The sequence below is a fragment of the Corvus kubaryi genome, unplaced genomic scaffold (genome assembly GCF_017639235.1).
Source record: "Corvus kubaryi isolate FWS band 111438036 unplaced genomic scaffold, C.kubaryi_AGA036_p1.0 65190, whole genome shotgun sequence".
Taxonomy (NCBI): Eukaryota; Metazoa; Chordata; class Aves; order Passeriformes; family Corvidae; genus Corvus; species Corvus kubaryi.
The window spans coordinates 1-24244 of NW_024581827.1; the positions used below are offsets into that span (position 1 = coordinate 1).

The following is a 24244-nucleotide window of genomic DNA, read 5'->3' on the forward strand; positions in this document are numbered from 1 at the left end:
AGCACCGGGGTGCGTGTCCCCCCGCGGGGATGCTCCGGCCCCCGAACCCCCCGGCCGGCAGCACCGGGGTGCGTGTCCCCCCCGCGGACCCCCCGCGCTGCGCGCCCCGCTCCCGCCTCCGCGCCGGGATCGCTCCGCCCCTTCCCCTCCCTCCTCCCTCCTCCTTCCTCGCTCCTCCTCCTCCTCCTTCTCCTCCTTCTCCCTCGCCTCCTCCTCCTCCTCCTCCTCCTGCTCTGCTCCCCTCCCGCGGCGGCGGCGCGGGGCGCGGCGGGGCTCGGGCGCTCCCGCTCCCCTTTGTTCGCTGCGCCGATGGCGGCCGGGCCGGGCGGCGGCCCCGGGGCCCCCAGCGAGGCGGAGGCGGCGCAGCTCTGCCGCAGCCTGGAGGTGGGCACCGTCATGACCCTCTTCTACTCCAAAAAGTCGCAGCGACCCGAGCGGAAAACTTTCCAGGTGAAGCTGGAGACGCGTCAGGTCACCTGGAGCCGCGGCTCCGAGAAGGTCGAGGGGGCCGGTGAGTGCGCGGCGGGGGGACCCCGGCGGAGAGGGGCGGCAGAGGGGCTGCGCTCCTTCGGGCGGGGGTGCGGGGCCGGAGCCCTCCCGGGAGCCGCCGTTCGGGGAGCGCCGGGGGCTGGGTGGCGAGGAGGAAGGGGAAAAAATGAAAAATAATGAACCCCCAGGCTGTCCGTGCCCGGCATTTCCCCGCGAGCAGCCTGGGGGGCGGAGGGGGGTCCGGGTCCCAGCGCGGGGCCGGCCCCGACCACCCTGTGCACGGGGGATGCGCGGGCTGGTGCCGCCACTGCCGCCGCCCAGCGCCGCCTCCCAACTTTCGGCATCCCTGATCGGCACCAAACTTCCCCTGGGATAAACGAGGTGTTTTCCCGGGTGGTGCCTTGGCGAGCAGCACCTAAGGGCCGTAGGGAGCATCAGAAGGAGGCAGGATTAGTGTGAGCCCTTTCGCGGTTGCACGTCGGAGCAACAGATGAGACCAGACGGAAAACGCAAAGAGTAGGAAAACCAACCCAGAATGTTGTACTGTAGTTCCGTCCTCTTCCCCGTTGCCCTCTGCATATCAGCCAGAGGGTTATGGCACAGGGTCAGGCGAGTGCGGTGCTGCTGTAACAGCACCGGTTCCTGTGCTGGATGGGGACGAGGAGGACAGAGGAAAGGATGCATAGGAAACGTGAGCGTCAAACCACAAAGATGTGTGGGAACGGGGTGAGATCTGGCATGCCCTGCACTCTTATCCTCGGTGTTGGTTTCCCAGGTTCTCTTAAATTATCTTTCCCACCCCTGTGTGCACCAGTACGAGGCCAGGGTCTCTGTCCTGTGCTGGACGTGAGAAAAAGGGGATGTGCACGAAGGCCAGGTGGTGGGAGAGCTGGTGCTGGCTGTGGCACTGGCCTTCCCCATGCTGAGGGATGCAACTGAGGCCCAGCAAGGCCAGGGAGGAGTGGTCATCTCTCCTGGCAAGTGCTGCTGGCCCAGGGTGGAAAGGTGGGATGCTGTCAGTACCAGGGGCTCGGATGAGGAAAGGGCATGGTGGCCGCATCTCTGGCAGGTCCACAAAATGCCACAAAATGGGGCTTTGGTTTGCCCTAAGACCCTTCAAGTCCTCTACCTTCTGCCTTGTGGTGTCTCCAAGCAAGTCTGGAGGGAACCTTGGGCTCTTTTAGCATCATGAGAATGTGAAGCTCCCCCATCTCTTTCCCAGAATAGCCTCTGGGAGTGATGAGGCAGTGTGAGAGGGAGGAGAGAGCAGCACTCTATTGACCCTGGGATTAAGTTGTTCTTAAACTAAGGCACAGCAAACATTGGTTTTGCTGGGGAGACTCTGGTCTTGGGCAGAGCCTACAGACCACGTGTGCCCATGATGGGACAGAGGTCCCCACTGGTGTCTGCACAGGTGATTGTTCCTGGGGACAGACCTAGGTGTACCCCTGTAACCTGGGACCTTCACTTGGGGGAAGTCTAGAGAACTTTAGCTTCTGTACCAGAACTGTGGGCGTAACAATGCTAAAGCCATGGCTGCAAGGAATTATTGTGCTGTGCAGACATCCAAGAGCAGACCAGTGAAAGCAAAGAGAGTGTCCCAGGGACTGAGATGATCATGTTTCTTTTAATGTCACAGTGGAAAATTCCTTGGGGCTTCTCTACTGTGCCACAGGCGAGTTGTCTGGCTGGTGGGTTTGGGCTCTGGGCTCTCCAGGTGCCTCCCAACGCTCACGTGTGACCCTCCCAAGGGGCAAGGTGGGCTTCACTGGACACAGAGGACATCAGACTGAAGAGCTGCTGTATCTTCAGCCCCATCTCTCTGATGCTGGATGCTTCCCCCATGGCCTCCTCTCTCACCTGAGCATCTCGCCCTGTCCTCGGTCCCCTCCTCTGGTGTCACCCAGCACCCTGAGCTTGCAGGGCTGAGGAGCAGAGCTTTGCTTTAACACTTCCTGGACAGAACTGTGGGAGCTCCAGGTGGAAATATCAGCCTGTGTACACAAATAGTGACTGGGTTTCTAGGCAGGCAAGGCAGAGCCACGGGATCGATGGCCAGCAGTGCTAGGTTCTTGGCCAGCTTCCCTATTTTTATCTGGATGTGCTTTCTGGGCAGAAAAAGGATGCCTGGGAAAAGCCAGGTGTGTGACAGCTCCTGGCAAACACACAATTCCCCTCCTGGCTCATCCCCTTGAGGCCAACATTGACATGGCCATGGTGGGAACCAGAGGGGGAAGTAATCTGGAGCTGAGCTTATCACTTCCAGTGCAGGGTAGTTCCAGCCGTGAGCAACGACTGATCCAGTACTACCCATGAAGACAAGCCATGCCAGCATCAGGAGCAGTAGGTTGGGGCTGGTAGGAAGGTTGGATTTTGCTTTTAATGGTGGTACTGGTTTGGCCCCAGCTTGCACTGTGAGAGTAGCCAGCTGTCAGGAGGTGAGATGTTCCTTCCCATGGAACAGCATCCCCACCAAACAATGTCTGGGGGCCTACAAGTTAAAGACTGCTATGTTCATGGGTTGGTAATGGATGTTCTTGTGTTTCTCTAGAGCTGGAGACCACCAGGGAGCTTTAGACCACCCTGGATATGAGTTAATTGTCTAAGTAGGAATGATTCTGGGGTTTTGTCCATTTCAGAACAGGTGAATATCCACAGTATATCACATACTGTGGAGGTTTTGGGCTCAGGGCATGCCTATGTGGATGGCCATGTCTTGGAGAGGTTTGTCTCCATGGACACCAAGTATAGATGATCTGTACTCCTGTCTCTGCTCCTGGTGGGTTGTGCAGAAAGGAGATGTGTATTTGTCCCAGGGAGGGGTGGGCAAAGATGGGGGACCTGGCTCCATGCCTGACAGTGTTGGGGAGAGCACAGCCCCCGTTGCTGCAGCTTGGGAAGCTCCTGTTGCATGGTGGGCAGTGCACGAAGGGACAAAGGGTCAGCTGGCTCATCTGCAGGTGGCCTCAAGCACGTGGGTTAAAGCTGCAGTGTGCCAGGAGGAGAGGGCTCTGGGCACAGCCACTGCCATCGTGCTTTGGTGTGGTGCTGCTGATTTCACAGCTTTGCCATCACTGTCAGAGGTGTCTTGGAGCCGCTGCTGCCCCAGGATCTGCGGGGGCTGGTCTGTCAGTACTTCTGATCTCTGCTGAACTCTGGGGGCTTGCAACAGGCAACCAGTTCTTTGCCTTAAAAACCATGTTTGGGTGGTGCTTGGCTTTCTGTGCACAGATGTGGAGCTTAGAGGGGAGCAGAGCCTGAGCAGGCTGAAAGTCACCCCAGTGCTGGAGAGAGGTCCAGGGAACCCCTGTCCCTTGTGCCTGTGGCGCCTCAACAGCGTGGGGCTGTCATTCTGAGTTCCCTCACCCTGCCACGCTGCCCTGCCCAGAGGTGATGTGCCACCCTTTATTTCAAGTTACTTACTGAAGCAAGCAGAGTCTGACTAACCTCTGCAAGGAACTTTTGGCACTTAAGGACAAAGGCTTCTGTGTGCTTCAGCATCTCCTAACAGCAGGGAGCTTGGACCAGGGAGATGCTGGCTGGGGAGGAGCTGTGTAGATGTGGCACCTGGGGACATGGTGTGGACCTGGCAGTGCTGGGTTAATGGTTGGACTGGATGGTCTTAGAGGACTTTTCCAACCCTAATGATTCTGTGATTCTGTGAAAGGTTGGGTGGCATCACCACGTGTGCTGTAGATGGACAGGTAACCAGCCGGCCTCACTGGCCACCATGAAGCTGCCCAGCTTTGCCTGCCCGTGAGCTGGGAGGTGCTGGGAGACCACGAGCGGGGAGCCCTTGCTGGTGTGAGAGCCCTCTCCTCATCCCCTGCCTTGTGTAGGGCTTTGTGAGCGCTGCATAAAGAGTGACCTTGTGTGCTGACTGTCACTGTGTGTGTCCCCCACGTTTGCCCTCCGTGAGCAGCTCCGGCTGGGCAGCGGGCAGAGCAGGGCCTGCAGCCAGCTGGGCTGCCACAGGAAGAGCCTCTTCTCTTGGACAGGACCCTGCTCTTCGCTGAGCTCTTCAGCTCACTCCAGAGTGCTGAGAATCTCTGCGAGCTGAGGGCTGGGAGGAGGGGGAAGCTCTCCTGGGCAGGAAGCCTTTCCCTTTCCAAAGCAGTTGCTTTCTTCTGCTGTAACTTTTTCAAAACTGTGCAAAATGCAATCCTGGTTTGTGCCAACAAAAAAAAAAAAAAAGAAAAGAAAAAGGCGTTTTTTTTCAATTAATACTTGTTTTTATCCATAGGGTTCCAGCTAGGTTTAATTACCAATGCATTGCTTTCTCGCTAATCAACTCTGCAGAGGGCCTGGCTGCCACAATAGGAAGAGTGCTAATAATTTTCTATTCTTTTTGTTAATCACCCAGAGCAAAGTAGAGCTAATCTCTCAAGTCAGTTGTCTTTTATGGTTTTTTTTTTTCCTAAACTTCCTGTGTTAACTGATTCTTTATTTTTAATAAAAAAGGGTCTTGCATTCTTACCTCCATATGCTGGGGGCTTATAGGCCAGCTTCAAATTAAACTGTTTGCCTTGAAACACGTCAGAAAATTCAGAGAGTTTGCTCAGAGAGTGAGCTGAAAATTTGGAGCAGATGTTTGTTTTATAGGAGAGAGAGAGGAGAAAAAAAACTACCTCAAAAAAACCCTGGTTGCATTCTTGCTTTCAGTGAAATGAGCTCAGTCCCTTGGAGGTGGAGAAAAGCCATTGCCTGTGTGAAAGAAAAGAAATGAGCTGTAAATATTAATGTAAAGTGGCTCTGAAGTGTGGCTCGTACTCGCCTCAGCCGTTTCAAGCACCAGCCTCTTTCATTAGTCCACTGGGGCACAGCGTTTTCTTTCTTAATTATGTTTTTTTTGGGGCCGTTGGCTTAAGCTGAGGAGCTTGGAGCTCTTAAGAAGCGAGCAAGCCAGAAATGGTTTTCAAGGATGAAATAACTTCAGAGTGGGCTCCTCTTGGGGTGCAGGATGGCTTCTGCACTGGAGGGTCCCCTCCTGCTCCACCACCCACGGATGCAGGATGCTGCCCCTCCTGTGGGCAGGAATGGAGGAGGGAACTCACCTTGAGGTGCCTGGAGCAGGGGGCTGCAGAATGGCCGGAGTGGGAAGGGGGGAGCGTGGCTTGTGACTGTCAGAGTGGTTGAAGCTTCCCTTGCTGACACTCTGCCGTGGGAGTTTCTCGAGGGCAGGTTTTTTGTGTTGTTACCAGTCCCCTTCCTGCTTACGATGGGCATTTGTGCTACACACAAAGCAAGTGAGCTCTGCTCTGCCTTCACCTCCAAACTGAAACAGCCTCTCCCCTCACTTCACATCCCTTTGTCATCCCAGTTTTATTCTTGGTAGCATCTTCCAGGAGGAGCAGGTTAAAAGACCCCTGCTCTTGCAGTAAGATGCATTACCTCCTCCTTTGGCATCTCAAAAGCTTCTCTGCAACCTGGGGAGCAGCTGGAAGTTGGCTGGCTGGGAGGGCAGTGTTTCCTCTAGTACCTGCACCCACGTCATCCGTCCATCTGGTTGCTTCCTCTGCCAGTCAGCCACGTGGAAGGAATTGGCTTGTGGGGTTCAAGCCCACTAATTAGAATGTGCTGGAGAGGTTTTGCATAGTGTTGGACTGATTATTTCTCAACTACATCAAGGGCCTGAGTTTTTCAGGGCTTGGCTTTCTCCTCGCCTGTTGGCTGGACACCATGTGTGGCGACAGGAGCACCTGAGTGAGCTGGATCTGAACATCTGGCCTTGCAGAGAGCGTGCAAAGAGGTGCCACGCTCAGCTCCGTCACCTGGCACAGTTCTGTTGTGGGATTTCGTACAGGACTTTAACGTGCCCCATCTCCAAGCTGAGGGGCTGAGCCAGCAGTTGCCCAACCCCGTCTGTGATCTCTCTGCTGCTCTGTTTGAGCTGCCTTGGCTGCTCAAACAGCGTCGATGGCCATCCTTAGCGTCGATGGCCATCCTTATCTCAAAGCATTTGCTCGGCTCCGTTATCTGATGGCAGTGGCTGCACTGTGAACATCCCCAGGACATGCCGACTGTCAGCCGTGCCCGTGGCCTGTCCCCCTGTGAGCAGGCCTGTGACCTCCTGCATATCTTACAGATTGCAGACACAGGAGGAAGGGCTCTGCAGCCTCGGCAGGAGTCAGGGCTAAAGTCCCCAGCCCTGAGCAGTCCTGAGGTCCCAGTCCCCAAGTGCTGCTTGTGGCAGAGCAGGCTCGGCCACTGAGTTGCTCAGGAGTGCAGACTTTGTGTAAATTTTGTGTTCCTGGGAACCTGGGCACTGCTCTTGGGCTGGGACCTTCCCCTCCAGAGAGCACTGGGGCTGTTGTGTCCCTTTGGAACTGACCCAGATCAAACCAGTGTGCCTGGCCAGGATGTAAAACTTGGCAACACTTGGAATGGAGCAGGAGCTCTCAGAACAGACCCTCAGTTGTGACTTGCCTTACAGTTTTGGCTACATCACACAAACTTCTCGAGTTGCAGACTTATTGATGAGCTGCAGCAGCTCAGCCCATGGATGGCAACTTCAGAAGCTGCTGGAAGTGGAGCATGTTTGACTGCGTGTCCAACTTCTCTGTCTCTGCCAAAGTGGGGTCCTGCTGGAGTTGGCTTGACAGACATTTCATGCTGAGCATCTCATCCAGGCCATGGGACTGAATGGCAGGAGCTGTGAGCTCTCTTCCACATGAGCCTGTGATTGCTGTCCTGCAGGACTGTGGGAATACCCCAGCACTACACTGGTGCTGGGCTGTGGTCTGATAGTGACTGGCCGACAGTGACAGTCTGTGCTTTATGCAGGGTCAGCCAAGAGCTGGGCTGGTGGTTTTGGGCTCAGAGGTGTGTGACACTGGCTCTAGGAGCTGTGTGGCCTGGCAGGGCTGCAGCCAGCCCCTGTGCTGTGTCCCTGCTCCCAAGCTGTTGCAGGTTTGGTGAGACCCAGTGTAAAGCTCACAGCGAAGGAGGGTGTGGGGAGTCCAGGAAGAACTTGCAGCGTGTGGTGAGGAGGTGTGGGCCTTTGAGCACAGAAAACCCGAGCAGCTCTGAGTTTAAAACCCACTGTCTGAACCTAAAAGGAAATGTCTGAAGTCAGTGGAGAAGACTTTTTACTTTTCTAGTGTTCTCTGAGGTTTAAGGGCAGTAGAAATCAGAAAATTTTGAAGCTCTTACAATGCTTTTGAAAAGTTCCCCCCCACATCCTCCCTTCTTCCCCTTGGCCAAACAGGCTTGGAGAGTGGATGGTGGACGATGATGCTGGAGTAGAGCAACTGCAGGGATACCTGTCTAGAGAAGGATAAAAGGAGACAGGTCTGAGTATCCAACAGATGTACAGCAGCTGTATGGAGAGAGCTGTGCGGTGCCTGATGTCTGGGGATGCTCACAGAAACCTGTGTCTGTCCCAGCAAACCTGTGAGCTCACTTGGTCATGGTGTTTGCTGCTGCTGGCTGTGCTGCTGGGGTCCCATATGAGATCAGTTTAACATCTATCACAACCCCTGCCAGTGACTGTATCCTGCTTGCACGGGGGTGGGTGGGTGATCTCATGGCTTTTCCCTGCTCATCTGTTCCGCCAAGCGTGGTTTCGCTGCCGGAGGTGTTACATCAGACAGTGGTGGGAGGGTATCTTCCAGACTGGGGAGAGCCCTTAGGAAGGGACATGGTGACAGGAGCCATTCCTAAAGGGACTCTGTAGTGCTGGAAAAAGCTGTCCTTCTAAATGGTTTTAATCTTTAAGTTTTGAGTATTCCTATTTTGCACAAAGTGCTGTTTTACATGGAAAAAGCTTGACTCCAATGAGAAACTTCCTCATTTCTGAGAATTTTCAGCCTTTCTGAAGATCCCCCAGCACTCGGAACTCTAGGCCAGGGCTGTCTGCTTCTGATCTGCCAGGCTCATCCCTCCTGTCCCAGGTGTCCATATCTCTGAGCACCTTGCTGCCTCTCGATCTGTCCTTGTCATCTATTGAACACCTTGATACGCTGGATGGCAGGAGGATTTGGGATTGTGGAGCACCCTGAGCACCCAAACAGCCACGGGCTGGTGTTTCTAGCAGAAGCTGGCCACTCTAAATCTGTACAAGTCAGAGCTTTAGGATGCTGCCAGCCCATACTCTGAAAGTCTTTGTGATTTTTCAAACTACTTTTTAGCTCGAGCTCTGCTGTCCCTGTGGTCTGGTGGCTCTTTAGCCTGATTTGGAATGGGGCGTCCTGAACTTGGCTGGCTGGGGAGCTGTGGAAAGCCTTCTAGAGTCTGGGGTGGACCTCTCCCTTGTTTTCATTTGCAGCTCCTCCCTTCTATTTGCAAACATTTGTGGTTCTGAGGTTTTGGTCAGTGCCCTCTTGTACTGTCAGTAGGGTGCCCCAGAGCGTTCCTGGCTGCCCAAGCCAGGCAAACCCATGGTGCTGGTTTAAAGTCTTCCCAGGGAAGGTCATGGTCTGGCACATGATCTCCTGTGATGTGGGATGCTGTGCTGAGCTGTTTGCCCACTGGCTTTAAGGACACAATGGCCAAAAGCCACAGCAGAAGGGGCAGGACTGTGACTCACAGGTCGTGTTTTCTCCCCAACCCATTACAAATGCATTTCTTTTCTTTTTCTTGGAATATTACTCTTTTTTTTTTCCTGCCTTGACATATGGAATCCCAGACCTGTGCTGCCTTGTGTTTGGAGCTCACCCTTTTATCCATGTGGGGTGTGCAGGATTCCTGCCTTCCCAGTCATGGACCTTCAGGAAGTGACCTACTGACTGAATTGTCTTAGGGACAAGGGTTGCCTTTTCTGCTAGCTCCAAACTCCGTCCCTCAGGAGCTGGATGTGGGGTGTGTCCCCTCCTGCCCTGCTGGGATCCCAGTGCCTGGAGGGATGGCTGCAGGAGGGCCACTGTGCTCTGGGTGACACACAGCGATGCTGTGGCTGCTCTGCTGCCTCCTGACTCCAGGAGCTGTTCCAACTGTCCTCCTCTCCATCTCTGCTGGAGCTCCTCTGATTCCCTCTATGGCATCCTGTGCTCCTCTGCTCCTGGGATTGCCCCGTGCAGAGCCCCATCCTGCTCCCTTTGAGCATCACCCCGTGGTAGGGCCAGGCCAGGCAGGGCTGGAAATCGCCACATCAAGGAAGGCTGTCACTGCAGGCTGTGCTCCGAAGGGACGCTGGGTAGAACAGCTGCTTGAGAGTCTTTTTCCTGTTTACTTGCTCCCAGAAGTGCTGATGGTGTGGTGATTAAGGGACATCCCCCCTGCATGTGCTGGTGCATCCTTCATCCCTCCTCCTCCTCCTCCTCACCTCCGGGGGTGTAATCCTCAGCTCAGGTCAGATAACACGGCTGGCTGCAGGTGGGGGCTTGGCCGTGTTGGGAGCAGGGAATGTCCGAGAGGACTTTCACCCCCTTGGCTCCCTGCCCTGGAAATCTGCGCCCCATAGATCTGCTTCCCAGCTGGCAGGAGGTGGGGCAGGGACTGGCTGGGTTTGTTTGCTGAGCATTTGGACACTGCCTGTCAAGGTCCTTCTTGGTGTGAGGCTCTCGTGCTCCTGGGCTCATCAGAGCAGGACACAGAGCCTGCTGCCTTGTCTCTCCAAGCTCCTGTGCTTGGGTACTTGTCCCTTAGACATCACTCATCCCCCTCTGGCTCCTCTTGCCAGGATTCCAGGGCACTCTGGATACCCCCCTTCTCTCCTGAGCTTGCAGTCCTTGTCCTGTTAAGTCCTTGTCCCTGCCAGCTCACAGCCCTCCTCAGCTTCAGAAAACCCAAAAGCTGTGTCCCTGGTTCCAGAGCAGGCCCCAAGCAGTGCCAGGGCAGTGGGGAGTTGGCTCTGCTTGTCTCTGTGTCCCAGCAAAGCAGCAGAAATTGATTTTTGTTGGATTTTTTTTCTCTTCCACATCTCACATGTCCTGTAGTGCCTTGCGTCAGCCTGTTCTCAAGGTCTTGCTGCTGGTTGGAGTATTGCCCCTGTAATCCCCAGCAGCTCTGGCTCTGGGGCACCTCACCTCTAGAGGTGAGGGCATGAAATTTTTGGAGCATTGATACATCAGGTTTGATATGAACCATGGAGCAGGTTGGAGTACAAGCAGGAAGAGGTCTCCAGTTCTGGGAGGTCATTTAAAAAAAAAACAATCCCAGGTGGTTTCACACCATCACCATGAGCTTCTGCTTCTCCCCCATAAACTGAAAATGCTGTTGCCTGCCGGGGCAGTGTGTGGCTTGGATAGTGTCTGCTCAGTGCCTGGACATCTTCAGTGGATGGTGCTGTAAGGAGGTGCCCTTGGCTGGTTATCCCCCAAAATCTTGCCTTGGCATTGGCAGGTGAAGCCAGCCCAGGGGAGTCCCATTGTGGTTAGTGCCGGTAAAGCAAATCTGGTGGAAAGGGAAGGGAGAGTCACTGTTTCCATTTCCAGCCACGTTGGGACAGGTTTGATTTCACCAGCAGCTGCTCTGGTTCATGTTGGGGTGGGTGGAAGGGACTCTTGCGGAGAATCCAGGGAGGAAGGAGGTGCCAGGAGGAGGTGCCTCCTGCATTTATTGGTTGAGCTGGTCCTGCCCTTGGGCCTCTCCACACACAGTTGGCACGGAGGCAGATCGAGGGGAGGGCACACATCTGGAGTCACATCTGTGCTCTGGCAAATACTCAACCCTGCCAGTCTCAGAACAGCTTTTGAGTTGAGCATGGGGTAGGAAGAGGTCAGGCTGTTGTGGTGACCTCGAACAGCTCAGCAGCAGATGGGATCTTTATCCAATCCTTCTCTTCCCAACATGTCCCTCACACTGCAGAGTTCAAGCCCTGGTAGGGACAGGGACAAGCCACTTCTCTTGCCCACTGAGGGTCCTGGCCTACAGGCACCTCTGTTGTTAAATCGCTGTCACGGAAACGTGATTGCCTCATCTGGTGGGATGGATGAAAACTGAGTCACAGCATCTGAACATGGCTGACATTTGCTGCCACTGTGACAAATCTTTTCTGTCCTTTGGTTTTCACTCCTTGCCTTTGTGCCCTGTCCTGGGGACAGTGTGTGGTCTCTCTTGTCTCCAGTTGCTTTGTGACAGGGCATAATCCCTGGGCATGAAAGTTGAGAAGGCACCTTTGTTGGGTGCAGAAATCCCCAAAATGCTCCAAGGAGAGCTTCCTGCTCTCCTGTCCTGTTGGACACTCGGGTCCCCAGATCCACCTCTGCCAGGGCTTCCTCACTGGCCCTGGCAGGCTCCCGGCTGTCAGGCTGTGAGCTGGTGAGCTGTGCATTTGGAACTGCTGGGTTGCCATATCTGCCCTTCTGTCCTGCTTGGTCCCATCCCCTTCCCCTGACTGGCAGGGAGCACTCTGGCTGGCTGAGAGCCTGGGGACATCAGTGACCCTCTAAGGTCCAGGAGAGAGATGCAGAGATGTTGCACAGAAGGGGTCCCTGTTCAGCCCTTCCATGAAGGACACCTGCTCAGAGAGCGGCTTCCTTGAGCCTCTCACCCCATTCCATGCTGAGACACAGCATGTTTTGGTGCCTCCTCGATCTGTCCCTGTCCACCCGTGGATCTCCTTACAGCTGTACAGAGATCAGCTTCCCTGGAGGGAGGAAGAGTGGCAGAGGCAGGAGCTGTGCTCACAGATCTTCATCCCATCCTCCCTCCGGTTCATTCTGCTCCTTTAAGGTCATTGCATTTCTCTCCCAGGCAGGGCTGAGGGGGATGGAACCCGCGATGCTGTGCAGAATAAAGGTCACCTTGGGGGTGGATTGTGGAGCCTTTCCTAAACAGGCTGTCCAGAGCACCAGTGCTGAGCTTCCCCTTTCCAGATGAGTCAGTGGAACTTTGTGCCTCTCAGACAGAGCGATGACTGAAGGGTCTCTCCGCTGGCTGCCGCCAGCCTGATTTCATCTGGGACAGGGACACCAACATCTTCAGAGCAGCATCTGTGCAAGCAAGATCTGGGGCTTTGCCTCAGCTGGAGCAGCTCTGCCTCTCTTTGGGGTGGAGATGTGCTCCCATGTCCTGTGTGGTGACAGTGCAACAAGTCCAGGGCTCTCACAGGTGCCAGCCTTGTGTGTGGGAGTGGGTACAAGCAGCAGCCCTGGATGCCCGTCTTGGGATTTGGTATAAAACCCCACAGCTTCACAAAGACAAAATTTCCATGGAGGACAAGAGGGATCCCCAGTGCATTCCAGAAGGAGGATTGCTGGAGCCCTTGCCTGGCATCTGCCATCTGCTGCCTGTCTCCTTGAGCTCCCCACCACTGCCTGTGGGCAGAGGCTGTGAGGTAGCAGCATCCTGCTTCACTCACTTGGAGGATCAGCTTTGGTTTTTTACCCATATTTTCTTGCAGCTGAGGGGGAGCGGGAGAGATGTGCTGACGATAACAGGTCAGGCAGCTGCCAGCCCACAGCTGCCTCTGGTTCTCACATCAAGAGGATGTTCAAGAGCTCTTGAAGGCCACCTGTGTGAGGCTGATGCTGGTAAGGCTGCCTGGGAAGAGGCCACCATGCCCTGTAGAAGCAATGTCTGCCCCTCTGTCTCCCTGTTCCAGCCCCTAAGGTGGGATATGTGTGGGGTGGAGGAGGGAAAGTTTCTTCCTCACATCCTCTCCTCCAGCCCGCAGAGCGATGCAGCAGCGCAGCATCTCCTAATCTCCGGGCTCATCTCCTGTAGCTTCCTCTGCAGGTGATAAGGATTTTGGAGGGGGCACAGGGGAGGGAGGAACAGGAGCTCAGAAGCCACAGCACATGTGACTGGGGGGGCACAGCAGAGGCAGTGGCAGGCAGAGGCTCAGGCAGGAAGCCCCGGTGCCCACAGAGCAGCCAGCACATCCCCGTGTGCCCTGCGTGGGCTGCACAGGGCCGCCACTGCTGCCCAGGTGCCACTTCCCAGGTGGTGTTTAAGCTCTCTGCCAGATCCACTCATTCCATGTTGAGTGACGGGGATTGTTGAGAGGTGAGCCAGGATCTGAGTCGGGATCCAGGCTAGCCCCAGTCACCCTGGCTAATTGGGAGCTCCCCGTGTCCCATCTCCAGCCCACTGAGCTGTTTTTTCCCCCAGCATCTCCTCTCCCAAGGTGCTTTCTGCATGGATGTTGCTGGCTCTGGGGTAGTGCTATTGAGACAGTTGCTTCATAGCAAAATCCAGTGGCTTGGAGCAAAAATCCAGTTTGCTGATGCAGGTGAGATGAAGTACCTTGTTAGAACAACCTGAGACACAGCTGAGCTGAGTCTGGAGGGGAAAATAACTTTACCTCCATCTCTTCCTGAGGTGGAAGTACCACCTGCATGTTGTAGCAACAAGAGCAGTGGGATCCAGTGGCCCCCTGGGCACCAGGATGGCTCCTCCATGGGACAGCAAGGGAAGTGACAGAACATTTTACAGGGATTTTGGTGCCTAACTCAAAGGCCTTTTTAGTTCATAGGGGGTGAGGGATGCTCTGGGGCACAGGGTGCTGCTGGTTTGGTGATTGTTGGCCTCCGTGGATGCCTCAGCTATGCTCTCTGCCCTCTGAAAAACCAGTTAAGGTCAAATGAGAGGCCTCAGCTGGTTTCTTGTTGTCCTGTCTGGATAAGCCATCTGTTAATGGCACTGGCTCTTCCTCTGGAAACCTGATAGCCGATGCTGAGCAGCGTGGGGGTTGCGGTAACCTCGTCTCTGACCAGGGATGTCAAATTCACCATTCCTCTGTCTGCTTTAGGCTTGTCGATGAAGGGAAGCTTGTGGGCTTGAGAGGTTGAGCTGTTACCACTCTGAACACCAATACTAATGTGAGATGCACTCCTAATTGGTTGGGCTGACTGCTTGGCTTCTTGCGAAGGGGTACAAAGGGCAGGACCCCACTTTTTGCGCTCATTACGGGGGCGACACGGAGCCACCTCAGTTTCTACCCTGCAGCCGAATCCCAGCTCAGGTGGTTGCCATCTGCCCCATTCCTCCCGCAGCCCGGCCCGGGGATGGGGCTGTGCAGGGACAAACCCGGGGCTCGGCAGGTGGATGGGGCTCGATAAACAGCGAAGGGCAGGCGACGGGCTCCAGACTGCGAGGTGCTGAGGGCTCTGGCCCCCGGCCAGAGAAGCACTTAGAGCTCTCCCGGCCGTTCCCGAGCTCACGGGGGAGTTCTGGTGGGGTTTTTGTTGTTCTTGCAGGCGGTGTTGGGTTGCAGCGGCAGAGCCGAGGCGCTGAGCGGGTGCGGAGCAGCCCCGGCTGGGCAGGGCTGCCCGGGGCGATCGGCGGCTGTGGGTGCCCGCAGGAGCTCCGGTGAGCCGGGATCCTCCTCCAGGCTCCTGCAGCTCCTAATGCCCACTGCTGGCCCGAGTATCCCCTTCAGGGGGCTCCCACTGAGATAAGGGAGCTGGCACTGCTTTGCTCTCCACGCTGTTGCATAATAGATTTTTCTTGTTTTCTACTCACACACACATACGTGTCTTTTTCCTCTTTCTCCCTGGGGGCCGCCTGACCCCCCGGTGCCCCTTCCAGTGATGGGAAGCCTGGGGATGACCACATGGCTGTGCTCAGTGGGATCCACAGTGCTAAATAGCAGGAAGACTCTTTTTGTAAATCTCTTTTTCTTTGCCAGAGTGAGTAGGCTGGAGGCTTTTCTGCTGCCCCCGGGCAGGATCGGTCCATGCCGGCCAACTGAGGTCAGGCTGGGCTGGCAGTGACCCTGTGGCTCTCACTGCACCAGTTCTCCCCAGGGAGACACAGACCCAGCAGTGCCTGTTGAGGGGGTGGGTGTTTGCTTGGAGGCTGTCCCTGATAAACACATCCTGGAAAGTAATCTGGCTAAACGTTCTTTTTGTTGGCTTTTTTTATTTTTTAAAATTGAATCAGTTTTCCATCTTTCCAAAAATCCTCTGGAGGTGGTGATTTTGCAACCCTCAGAGCCTGTTCCAGGCTGTCCTTATCCTTACATGTTACAACACCCTATCCATCAGCGGGTAAATGAGCCTTGGATGAAGTTTCAGTTTTAAATGACTTCAAGGGTGGATCTGGTTTTCATGTAACCAGAGGGTAATTTGGTGGGTTTTTTTCTTACATGATGAGGGAGGTGGATCTGGGGTCAGCTTTTTCTTTCTGATGCAACCCACTCCTGCTGAAAGGATGGCTCTTTGCCCAGAAATGTGACCCTTTTTTTTGTTTTGTTTTGTTTTTTTTCCTTCAGTGCTGGAGGCAAAGGGGGGCCAGGCTGTTTCTTCTGGCAGTGGGCTGGAGGGAAGTTTGGGAGGCTGTGAAGGGCACAACTGTTTGTACAGCCGTGGCACAGCTCAGTGTGCAATGTGGAACTATGTGGGGAGCTCAGAGCATCTCTGGGCTGGATGGGCTTTGCTGCCTCCTTCCTGGAGCCTCTCCTGGCTCCTGTCTGCACACCCACCCGGCAGGGCTGGAGAGGAGCCAGCCCACTCCAGGCCTCCCATCTCATCCGCTGCTCATCCGTCCCTGCCTGCTGCTGGTTCTTCTCTGGGGCATCCAGCTCTGCCAGGCTGCAGCAGGGCTCATATTCCATCAGAGAGCTTCCTTCTGCCATCACTGTGGGACCAGGTTCTTCCTCTCTTGCCACATCCCAGATGGGATAAGGACCAGTTTGTGCACTCTGTCTCTCAGCACGCTCTGGGAGAGGGCAGCTTGGGGAGGCTCACCTTGGTGACAGAGGACTTGTCTTTGGAGGGCTTACCCCTGGTCACCTGTCCTTGTTCCCCTGCCCAGGTGTGCGTGTGGCCTGTGGAGCTGGGACCCCACCAGGTGCTTGACCCCGTGTCTTTGCCCACATCCTTGGCAGGCCTTTCCCAGCAAGGGCTCAAGGTGCAGCCCCGTGGTGGGACACGTGGGTTGTGTCACGGAGCCCACACCACCACTGATTGGGAAACTCGCTGGTGCTGAGCATGGCAGAGCCTCCAGAGTGTCTCTGGGAGACCTGAGCTGGAGCCAAATCCCTCCACCCCTCCTTTCCCTGGTGGCTCCCGGTCCTGCGCTGCCGGAGGGAGGCCTGGTGCAGGGCAGCATCGCTTCAGCCCTCACTGGTTCAGGATGGTGGCATTTGTGCTTGCTGTGCTTCCTGCTCAGAGTCGCTTCCTTGCAGCTGTGAGGGGGCCAGGAAGGTGTTGGAGGCAGCGGGTGGGAGAGGCTCTGTGCTGCTCTGTGGTGAGAAGAGGGCTGCACAAACCAAACCCCAAAGCCGCCTTCCCCAGCACTCTCGGGCAGGTTTGGGAGGACGAGAGAGAGGAGCAAGCAGCTGCAAGCATGCGTGGGCTGCAGGTTCCTGCCCAATCCTCACGGAGGCTGCCCTTTGCCCTAGGAATTCCCTGCGTGCTTTTGGCCTTGATAAGCACCTCACTTGCTCCGGGGCTCTCTCTACTGCGTGGATTTTAGGTATGCACTTTGTAACGACAGCTCTGCCTCCCTGCTTAGTAACCTGTTGGTGCTCTGTGCAGGGAGGGGTGAGCACACGGCCAACACTGCAGCATCCCAAAGTGCAGACAGGATGCTTGCAGTCTGGTGCAAAGGCAGGCCAGGAATATTGCAGCACCTTCCTTTGGTAGTTAGTTATTGCCTGGTAAATTACTATGAAAACCCATCTGCCAGGTTTTTCCCCAGTGTGTTGGTCAAACCCTGTGTCCTCCGAGGACAGGATTAGCCTTCAACCTCCCCGTGCATGTCCTGGATGCAAAGACCTGAACTGTGATAGGGGGTTTTATGGGCTAAAATAACCCTCTGCGTCACTATGGATGTGAGCACATGGGCAAGGTTATGGCAGGGCATGCTAACATTTGAACTGCCAACCAGCTCCTTTCCAAAGGGTAGGTGATGCCTCAAAAACTCCTGCTTAGTCTAGGAAGCTTGTCTATCCTTCCTTTGCAGCCCCAAGGAACTGGATCTTTCTCTGCTCTTCTCACAACTTGGTGAGCTTTGGAGGGTTATTAGATTCACAGAATATCCTGACAAGGATCATCAAGTCCGACTCCTGGCTCTGCACAGGACACCCCCAAAATTCATACAGTGATCAGTCTGGATATATCCTGTGCCAGGCAATGAGCAGGCTGCCATTGTCTCCAGAGACACCCACAGTGCTGCACAAGAGCAGGATCCAAGAGAGGATCCCACATTCTTTGTGCTTTACAAAGTCCTCCCAAAGTCAATCCCTGTGTCTGCCTTGCCCTGGGGTTTGGAGAGAGCATCATCTCTCATGATGCAGTTTAGTGCTGTCGGTGGCTGCTGCGGGTGATGAGCAGGTCACATTTCTGCCTGGTTTTGAACTGCAGTAAATAGAAATGAAAGGCAACACGATCCACAGTGAGCACAGTAAGTGGAGTTTAATTGGGATGAATTACATGCCAGGTTTGCAGTAATCTCCGTCCTGCATTGCTCAGAAGCATCATCTGCTTTGGAAACGTGACTCAGAAATGTTGTTATTTGATTCCCACGAGTATTTAAGAAATTATTTTTCCAGGAAGCAAAGATTCTTGGGTTTGGGTTGAGTTTTGGTTTTTGTTGGGTTTTTTTTTCTTTTTTTTTTTTGCCTTGCTGCTGTTGTTGTTTTCTCTTTGTTCTATGGCAATAGGAGTCCGTTCCCAGAATTTCCTCTGGGGAGGGAGGCTGTGAGATGCTCCCTTACCGGTGTCTCTTCAGCTCCTTCTCCTTGCTTGGCACTAATGCTCCAGCATGCTCACAGCTGCCCCTTCCTGGGGATCCCTGTGGGGAAGACATTCAGCCACTTTTGGGGAACACAGAGGAAAATGGGAGATGGTGGCTGGGGGAACCTCCTAGGGAAGCAGTAAGAGGGGGCTGTGCTTACAGGCTGCAGGCCTGGGGCTGCCATCATGTAATAGGTGGTAACCCAGCTCTTCAGATGACTAAATCCACTTCATCTGTGCCCTTCCTTCTCCAGTGCCAAGGGAATTCCAAGGTATTCACTGAACATCCCCTTTGTTTTCCCTTTCTCTCAGTGGACATTCGTGAAATCAAAGAGATTCGTCCAGGAAAGAACTCCCGCGATTTTGACCGGTACCAGGAGGATCCATGTTTCCGACCAGACCACTCTCACTGCTTTGTTGTCCTCTATGGCACAGAATTCCGGCTGAAGACCCTCAGCTTGCAAGGTAGAGCTCTCGTGGCCCTGGGGTTGTGCCAGCACAGGGCTGAGGCAGAACGTCATCCTCACAGGACCTAAACAGCCTTGTTGCTTGGGGACAAAGATAACTCCCAGCTCTTGGGAGCTGAAGGAGCAGGGGCAAGAGGTTCAGCCAGCCACATTCATCCCACAGGAGAGGAGCAGGAGCTTGCCAGGGAGAGGAGCCAGCCAGAGCAACTGCGTGGTGGGGCAATGTTAGCAGAAAGGGGATGAAGCAAGGAATAGGGGATATAAAGTGCTGGGGATAGTCCCAAGAGGTTTGGGTTGGTGATCAGCCTCTGTGTCCCTTCTTCCCACTTCTCCTGTGCACTTCCCACAGCCACTTCTGAGGATGAGGTCAATATGTGGATCAAGGGGCTGAACTGGCTGGTGGCAGACACTCTGAGGGCACCCACCCCCCTGCAGATTGAAAGGTGAGGAAAACTTGTCCTTTCCCTGTACTTGTTTTCTTTTTTCCCTTTTCTGTCTGTTTTGACAGAAAAAGGTGAGCACAGTGACCCTCTCTGAGCTGCGCAGACCCGGCACTTCTGCCTCTGCACTCCAGAGGCTTCATCCTGTTGACCCCAGAGTTTGATCTCATGCATCAGGGAGAAGGAGTTTTACCCTGAAATTGATGTTTCCCCGTGTGCACAGCCTGTATTATCTGTAGCGCTTCAGTGCAGAGGCATTTTTAAAGCAGAGCATGTCACCTGTATGAAAACAGGGTAGGCTGCCCCTGGAAAGGGGACAGAGCTGGGCTCTCTGGTGGGAAGGAGGGATGTGGGAGTGGATGGTGTGGCACTGAGCATCTTCCAGACGCAGATTGGAACATGGGCTGGTTGTTGAGGAGCTGGGGCTGAGCGTGTACCTGTTTGTGCCTTCCTGCCCAGGTGGCTCCGGAAGCAGTTCTACTCCCTGGATCGCAACCGGGAAGACAGGTAAGGAGGGAGAAACTTGCAGTCGTGTTCAGGGAAGGGTTTGAGCTGGGAGGGTTCACCTTTGACTTGAAACCCCAGCCTTCGTTTGGATTTTTTGTTGGGTTCTTTAGGCTTTTAATGTTCATTTCTAAGGAGCCTTAAATCCAAGTCCCAAACTTCCCTGGTTGATTTTAACTGAATTTTTAAAAATCATTAAGAAGCTGTCTTGTTTCCCTGACCTGTTTCTCAGCTGTTTAGACCCAGTAACACCTTGGGAGCCCACAGCTGTGAAACACCTTCCCCCCAGCTGGCACCACCCAAGGAAGCAGACATCAAAGAGCCAAGAGACAGTTCAGGGCACCCCATCAGGGCTGAACTGGGTTGTGTTTATTCCTCTCCACTCTGTTTGGTCTGTTCTCTTTTTCTGAGGCCCACGAGGCCATGGATCATCCCGTTGCTTGGCTTTGTGGGGCTCTTGGGTGCGTGAATGCTTAGTGATGTCCTAGCAAGTAAAATGTCATGCTTGTACCTGTCATGAGGAGGTGAGAGAAGGGAACTGGGTCATGATTCACCATGAGATAAGGGAGGAGACATTTTCCTGCTGGGGAGGTGAGTTCCACCACGCTCTGTTCTCAGTCCCACTGCCATCACCAGCTTTACAGTCCCCATGCTGGCTGCCTTTCTGCTCTTACTGAGCTGCTGCTGTTTGCCTCCTTTCATCCCTGGGACAGCTTTTCCCCTGTGATGTTAACTGAGTCCATTAACCTTTCAGCATTGATCTCCGTGTTAATGTGCTCCCCTGGGGGCATCAGCCCTTGCCCCCCCGGCTGCTGTGGAGCACGTGGGCCCCACCTGCCCCCTTTCCATGCTCCGATGTCTGGACAGGGCTCGCTGCAGAACACTGGGGTCCAGAGCATCCTCTGCTTTGTCCTTGCTGTGTCCCTCCCAGGACAGCCAGCCAGCCCTGACCAGCCTGCCAGGGGATAAATTCAGCCTGTCCGGGAGCAGGGCAGGAGTGTGTTGCATGGGGAAAATCCTGCTGCACTGGACATTTTTGCCTTTGCAGTGATTTATACTGTGGCGTGACGAGAGGACTGCTGGGTGCACGGGGATTTTGCGGAGGAGGGATAAATCCTCGCCGAGGCAGAAAGGGAAGGAGAGGAGCTTTAATCTGTTGCAGCTGCTCTGCATATGCTACACACCTTTCAGATCCAGGCTTGGGTTGTATGCACAGTGGTGGCTGGGCATAATATTTATAAATAAATATTTTATTTATTTATAATAATTCTGCAGTGGAGAGCACTGAGGCAGGTGCAGGAGTAGCTGTGTGGAGGTTTTGGAGGAGGAGTGCAGGAAAAGTGAAAATAATTGGTCCTTTTTTCCCTCTAAAAACTGTAAAACTGATGAAATGGCATCCCAACAGTACAAAAAGCAATTGCATGTACAGATCTGTCTGGCCAAGGCAGGTCAGCAGAGCTGACAGCCAGCCTGTTGCATCCCTGCTGTTTCCATTGATATCACCTTTCTATTAGCATTTAGAATTAAGGCAGCAAAATCCAATATATTCCTTCCCTGTCAACCACAAGGGTTTTGCACTGAAACCTCTCCCTAATTAGGAGAGCTGCTGTTCCAGCCCAGGCAGTGAGAGGAGCAAAACAGCAACAGAGGGGATGTAGAAAGATTTTGGGGTCTTCCCATTTTACAAACATTTTACAAGCATCCATGTGTTTTCCGCAAGGTAGAGGCTACAGTTATGGGGCATACACATCTCCTGGATTAAATTGTGGCCCTTGTGAGGCGTTTCAGCATTAAATTTAATATCACTGAGCTCTTTGCCTTTGCTCCTCAGCCTGGAAGTGGGTTTTCAAAGGGAACAGTGAGTTGTGATTTTTTGGGGTTTTTTTTTAAAAAAAAGAAAAAACAAAAACCACTTGCACACCATCCTTGATCCTTTCCAGAACAGGCAGGGTTTTGGCAGCTGCAGAAATCATTCCCAACATTTGTGTACCCCATGCCTCAGCCTCTTGTGCCGGAGCCCTTTCCTCTTCTTTCCGCCTTCCCCGGCTGGGTGCCGGGATGTCCCTTCCAGCACACTGCAGATGGTGGCTGTTTTCACTGGCTGCTGGGCCTTTGGGTATTTGTTTTTCCAAGGGAGGTTAGGTGGAAAGAGGAGGATAACAGGATGCTGGGGTTTTTTTCCTAACTGCTGTGGAGGAGACTGTTTCACCTCTGGCCAGGAGAGCTGCCCATGGCTGGGAGCAGCATTTACACCACTGAGGGCTGGCAGGGGAATATTTCCATCCCCTGTGAGAGGGCTGGGCCTCTGGCCTGTTTGTCATGAAACCTTAAAAAAGTTCCGTAGAAAAAATCAGTTTGTTTATTTTGTTTTTACTTTCCAGTCTGAAAATACTACCGAGCTGTTAATGCAAGGTCTCCAACACTTTAACACCATGAATAACACACAGTAAATAAAATCCTTCCATACCCTGTCTTCCTCCTGAAGCTGAGAGGGAAATGCTGGTCACAGCTTTAACAGGACTTGCTCTTGTCACATCAACGAGCAGTGCTGTGCTCCAGCACCTCCTGTGAAACAGCTCAGCATCACCAGAGCTGAGTGTCAGCCCCAGCAGGTCTCCAGGGATGTCTGCTGCTGGTTCTGCTCTTCTAGCCCCTCCTGCTCTTTTTCCATGAGCTTTTTTGCAGTCTCATGCTCTCACCAAGAAGGGATTGCTGCAGAATGGCCCTGGGGAGTCTGGGTGTCCTGTTGGGGGTCCCATGACAACTGTTACGTGCTGTGGTTCCTGACACATGAGGGCATCTCTTGTTGTACTCCTGGCTTGCTCCACACATTTCCCTGTCACCCATAGCTGGGACCCCCTGCCTGGGGGGTGTCACACAGCACCCTGCACATGACCATGGCTGCTGGGTGTGTTGGAGAAGGGAAGGAGCAGGATCTCCTCCCCAGAGCACTCACTCTGAGTCCCCAGGGTGACTTCACCTGCCCAGGGAGGTGGAGGTGCAGGGGGAGATACCGGCGCCGAGTGTGTGTTGCTGACTGTACAGCTGTGAGGGATGGGGAGGCTGAGGCCATTTCCCAGCTTTTTTTTTCTTCTTTTTCTTTTCCTGTTCTACCAGTGAGTGGCAGGACCCTGCAACGTCCTGGGATGGCCGGGTGCTGGCCTTGAGCACGGCACAGGAGCTGGGCCAGGTCCTGCTCTGGCCGTGTGTGTCCGGGTCCCCAGGGCTCTGAGCCCAGGAACAAGGGCTCTCTGTGTCCCGCTGGCTGCCGAGCCCTCGCCTCTGCAGCGCCTGACACCAGCCGGTTTCTCTCTCTCCATGGAGCTCCCTCCATCCCTCCTCCTTCCTGTGCTGTTTGAGATCACCCTGCTTTCAGGGGAGAGCGTAAAAGAGATGTGGTGTACATGTCAGTGCCAGCGTGCACCACCCGGGTTAAATCCCCTGTGCAGGACATCTTCCCTGGTATTTGTATATTTGCACCCCAAAGCCATAAGGATTTCCAGGGTCAGACTTGCCCTACGCTTTGTGGGATGGGGAGCATCCTGCATTCCCACGTGCTCAGTGGGGGACAAAAGCACCATCTGTGATTGCAGGGGTGGACTCCCAGGACTTGCTTTTAAGGCAGGAGCTGCCAGAAAAGGATTGGACACAGACCCCTCTGCTACTAAATCCTGCAGATGGGAGGCATCCTCGTTTTTCCTTGCTGCAGGGCTGTTGCCCCATGTGGAGACAGCTCCAGAACAGGCAAGGGCAGCCCAGAGGTCCTTCCTGCCTGTCTCTGCTTGCTGGGGTGTGGGATCCTGCTCAGTGTTGACACTGGAGCTTTCCCTGGTCCAGGAACCAGCACATTTGGTGTGAAGGGCCTTGGGAAGCACAGCCACACTGGCTGCTCTGTGCCTGCGGTGTGTGTGGCTGGGAGAGCCCAGCTGGACATGACGTGGCAGTGCTGTGGCTGGGGACTGAAAATGGCTTTTTTCCTCTCCTTAAGATAAAATTAGCTGAGTCCTAACCACTTAGAGAGCCTGTCCTCCTCCAGCAGGCCAGGGAGTGGGTTTTGGAAGGGGATTGGTCACCCAGCATCCATGTTGGGGCACAGATCCTTGAAAAATGCTTCTTTTCTTGTCATTCCTTTAAAGCAGTGGGTGCTGCCTGTCAGCTGTGGCATCAGCTTGAGTGGGCTGAGGGTGCTGGGCTCACCCTGCTCTGTCAGAAGCTTGTAGGAGCAGAGTTTGCAGTCCCCACTGACAATGCAGACATGTCTCTTTGCTCGCCACATCCTCCCCACCGTTCTGCCTTTGGTCTCAGCCTCAGCATCATTCTGGGGTCACACATCCGTCCTTGTGTCACAGCTGATGTCCCTTTGGGCACAGCCTCTCTGTGCATGTGGTGTTCCAGCCCCGGGTGAGACCCCTCCACCCCAGACCTCCTGAACACGTGTCTCCTCTTTCCCCTGCCGAGCCAGGATCTCTGCCAAGGATCTGAAGAACATGTTGTCTCAGGTCAACTACCGCGTCCCCAACATGAGGTTCCTGCGGGAGAGACTCACGGTGAGTGCGTGACCCCTCCGCTCTGGGGACCCTCGGCACTCCAATGCCTGCCTTTGAGCAAAACCTGCTGGTGGTTAAGCTCCCAGGGAGTGTTTGCATATTGCAGAGCCTCCCAGCCTTTCCTGGGAGGGCCCCCACCCACGGTGGTGACTGAAGAGGTGCCAGCTCCCACTGGGTGCCACACCCTGGCCCATTTGTGGCCAGCACCCTCTTCTTACCCCACCCTGCCTCCC

General features: G+C 54.5%; 1 protein-coding gene across 1 annotated transcript in view; it reads left to right on the forward strand.

The window, feature by feature from the left end:
* The first annotated feature begins 241 nt into the window (after nucleotides 1-241).
* The window catches only part of LOC121673100 (1-phosphatidylinositol 4,5-bisphosphate phosphodiesterase gamma-1-like), a 31949-nt gene continuing 7946 nt past the window's right edge, over nucleotides 242-24244 (forward strand). Inside the window, exons 1-5 of the mRNA XM_042046151.1 lie at nucleotides 242-511; nucleotides 18366-18518; nucleotides 18870-18963; nucleotides 19420-19467; nucleotides 23927-24011. Of these exons, the coding sequence (XP_041902085.1) occupies nucleotides 310-511; nucleotides 18366-18518; nucleotides 18870-18963; nucleotides 19420-19467; nucleotides 23927-24011 (582 nt within the window). The 5' untranslated portion in view covers nucleotides 242-309. The remainder of the gene's footprint in view (nucleotides 512-18365; nucleotides 18519-18869; nucleotides 18964-19419; nucleotides 19468-23926; nucleotides 24012-24244) is intronic.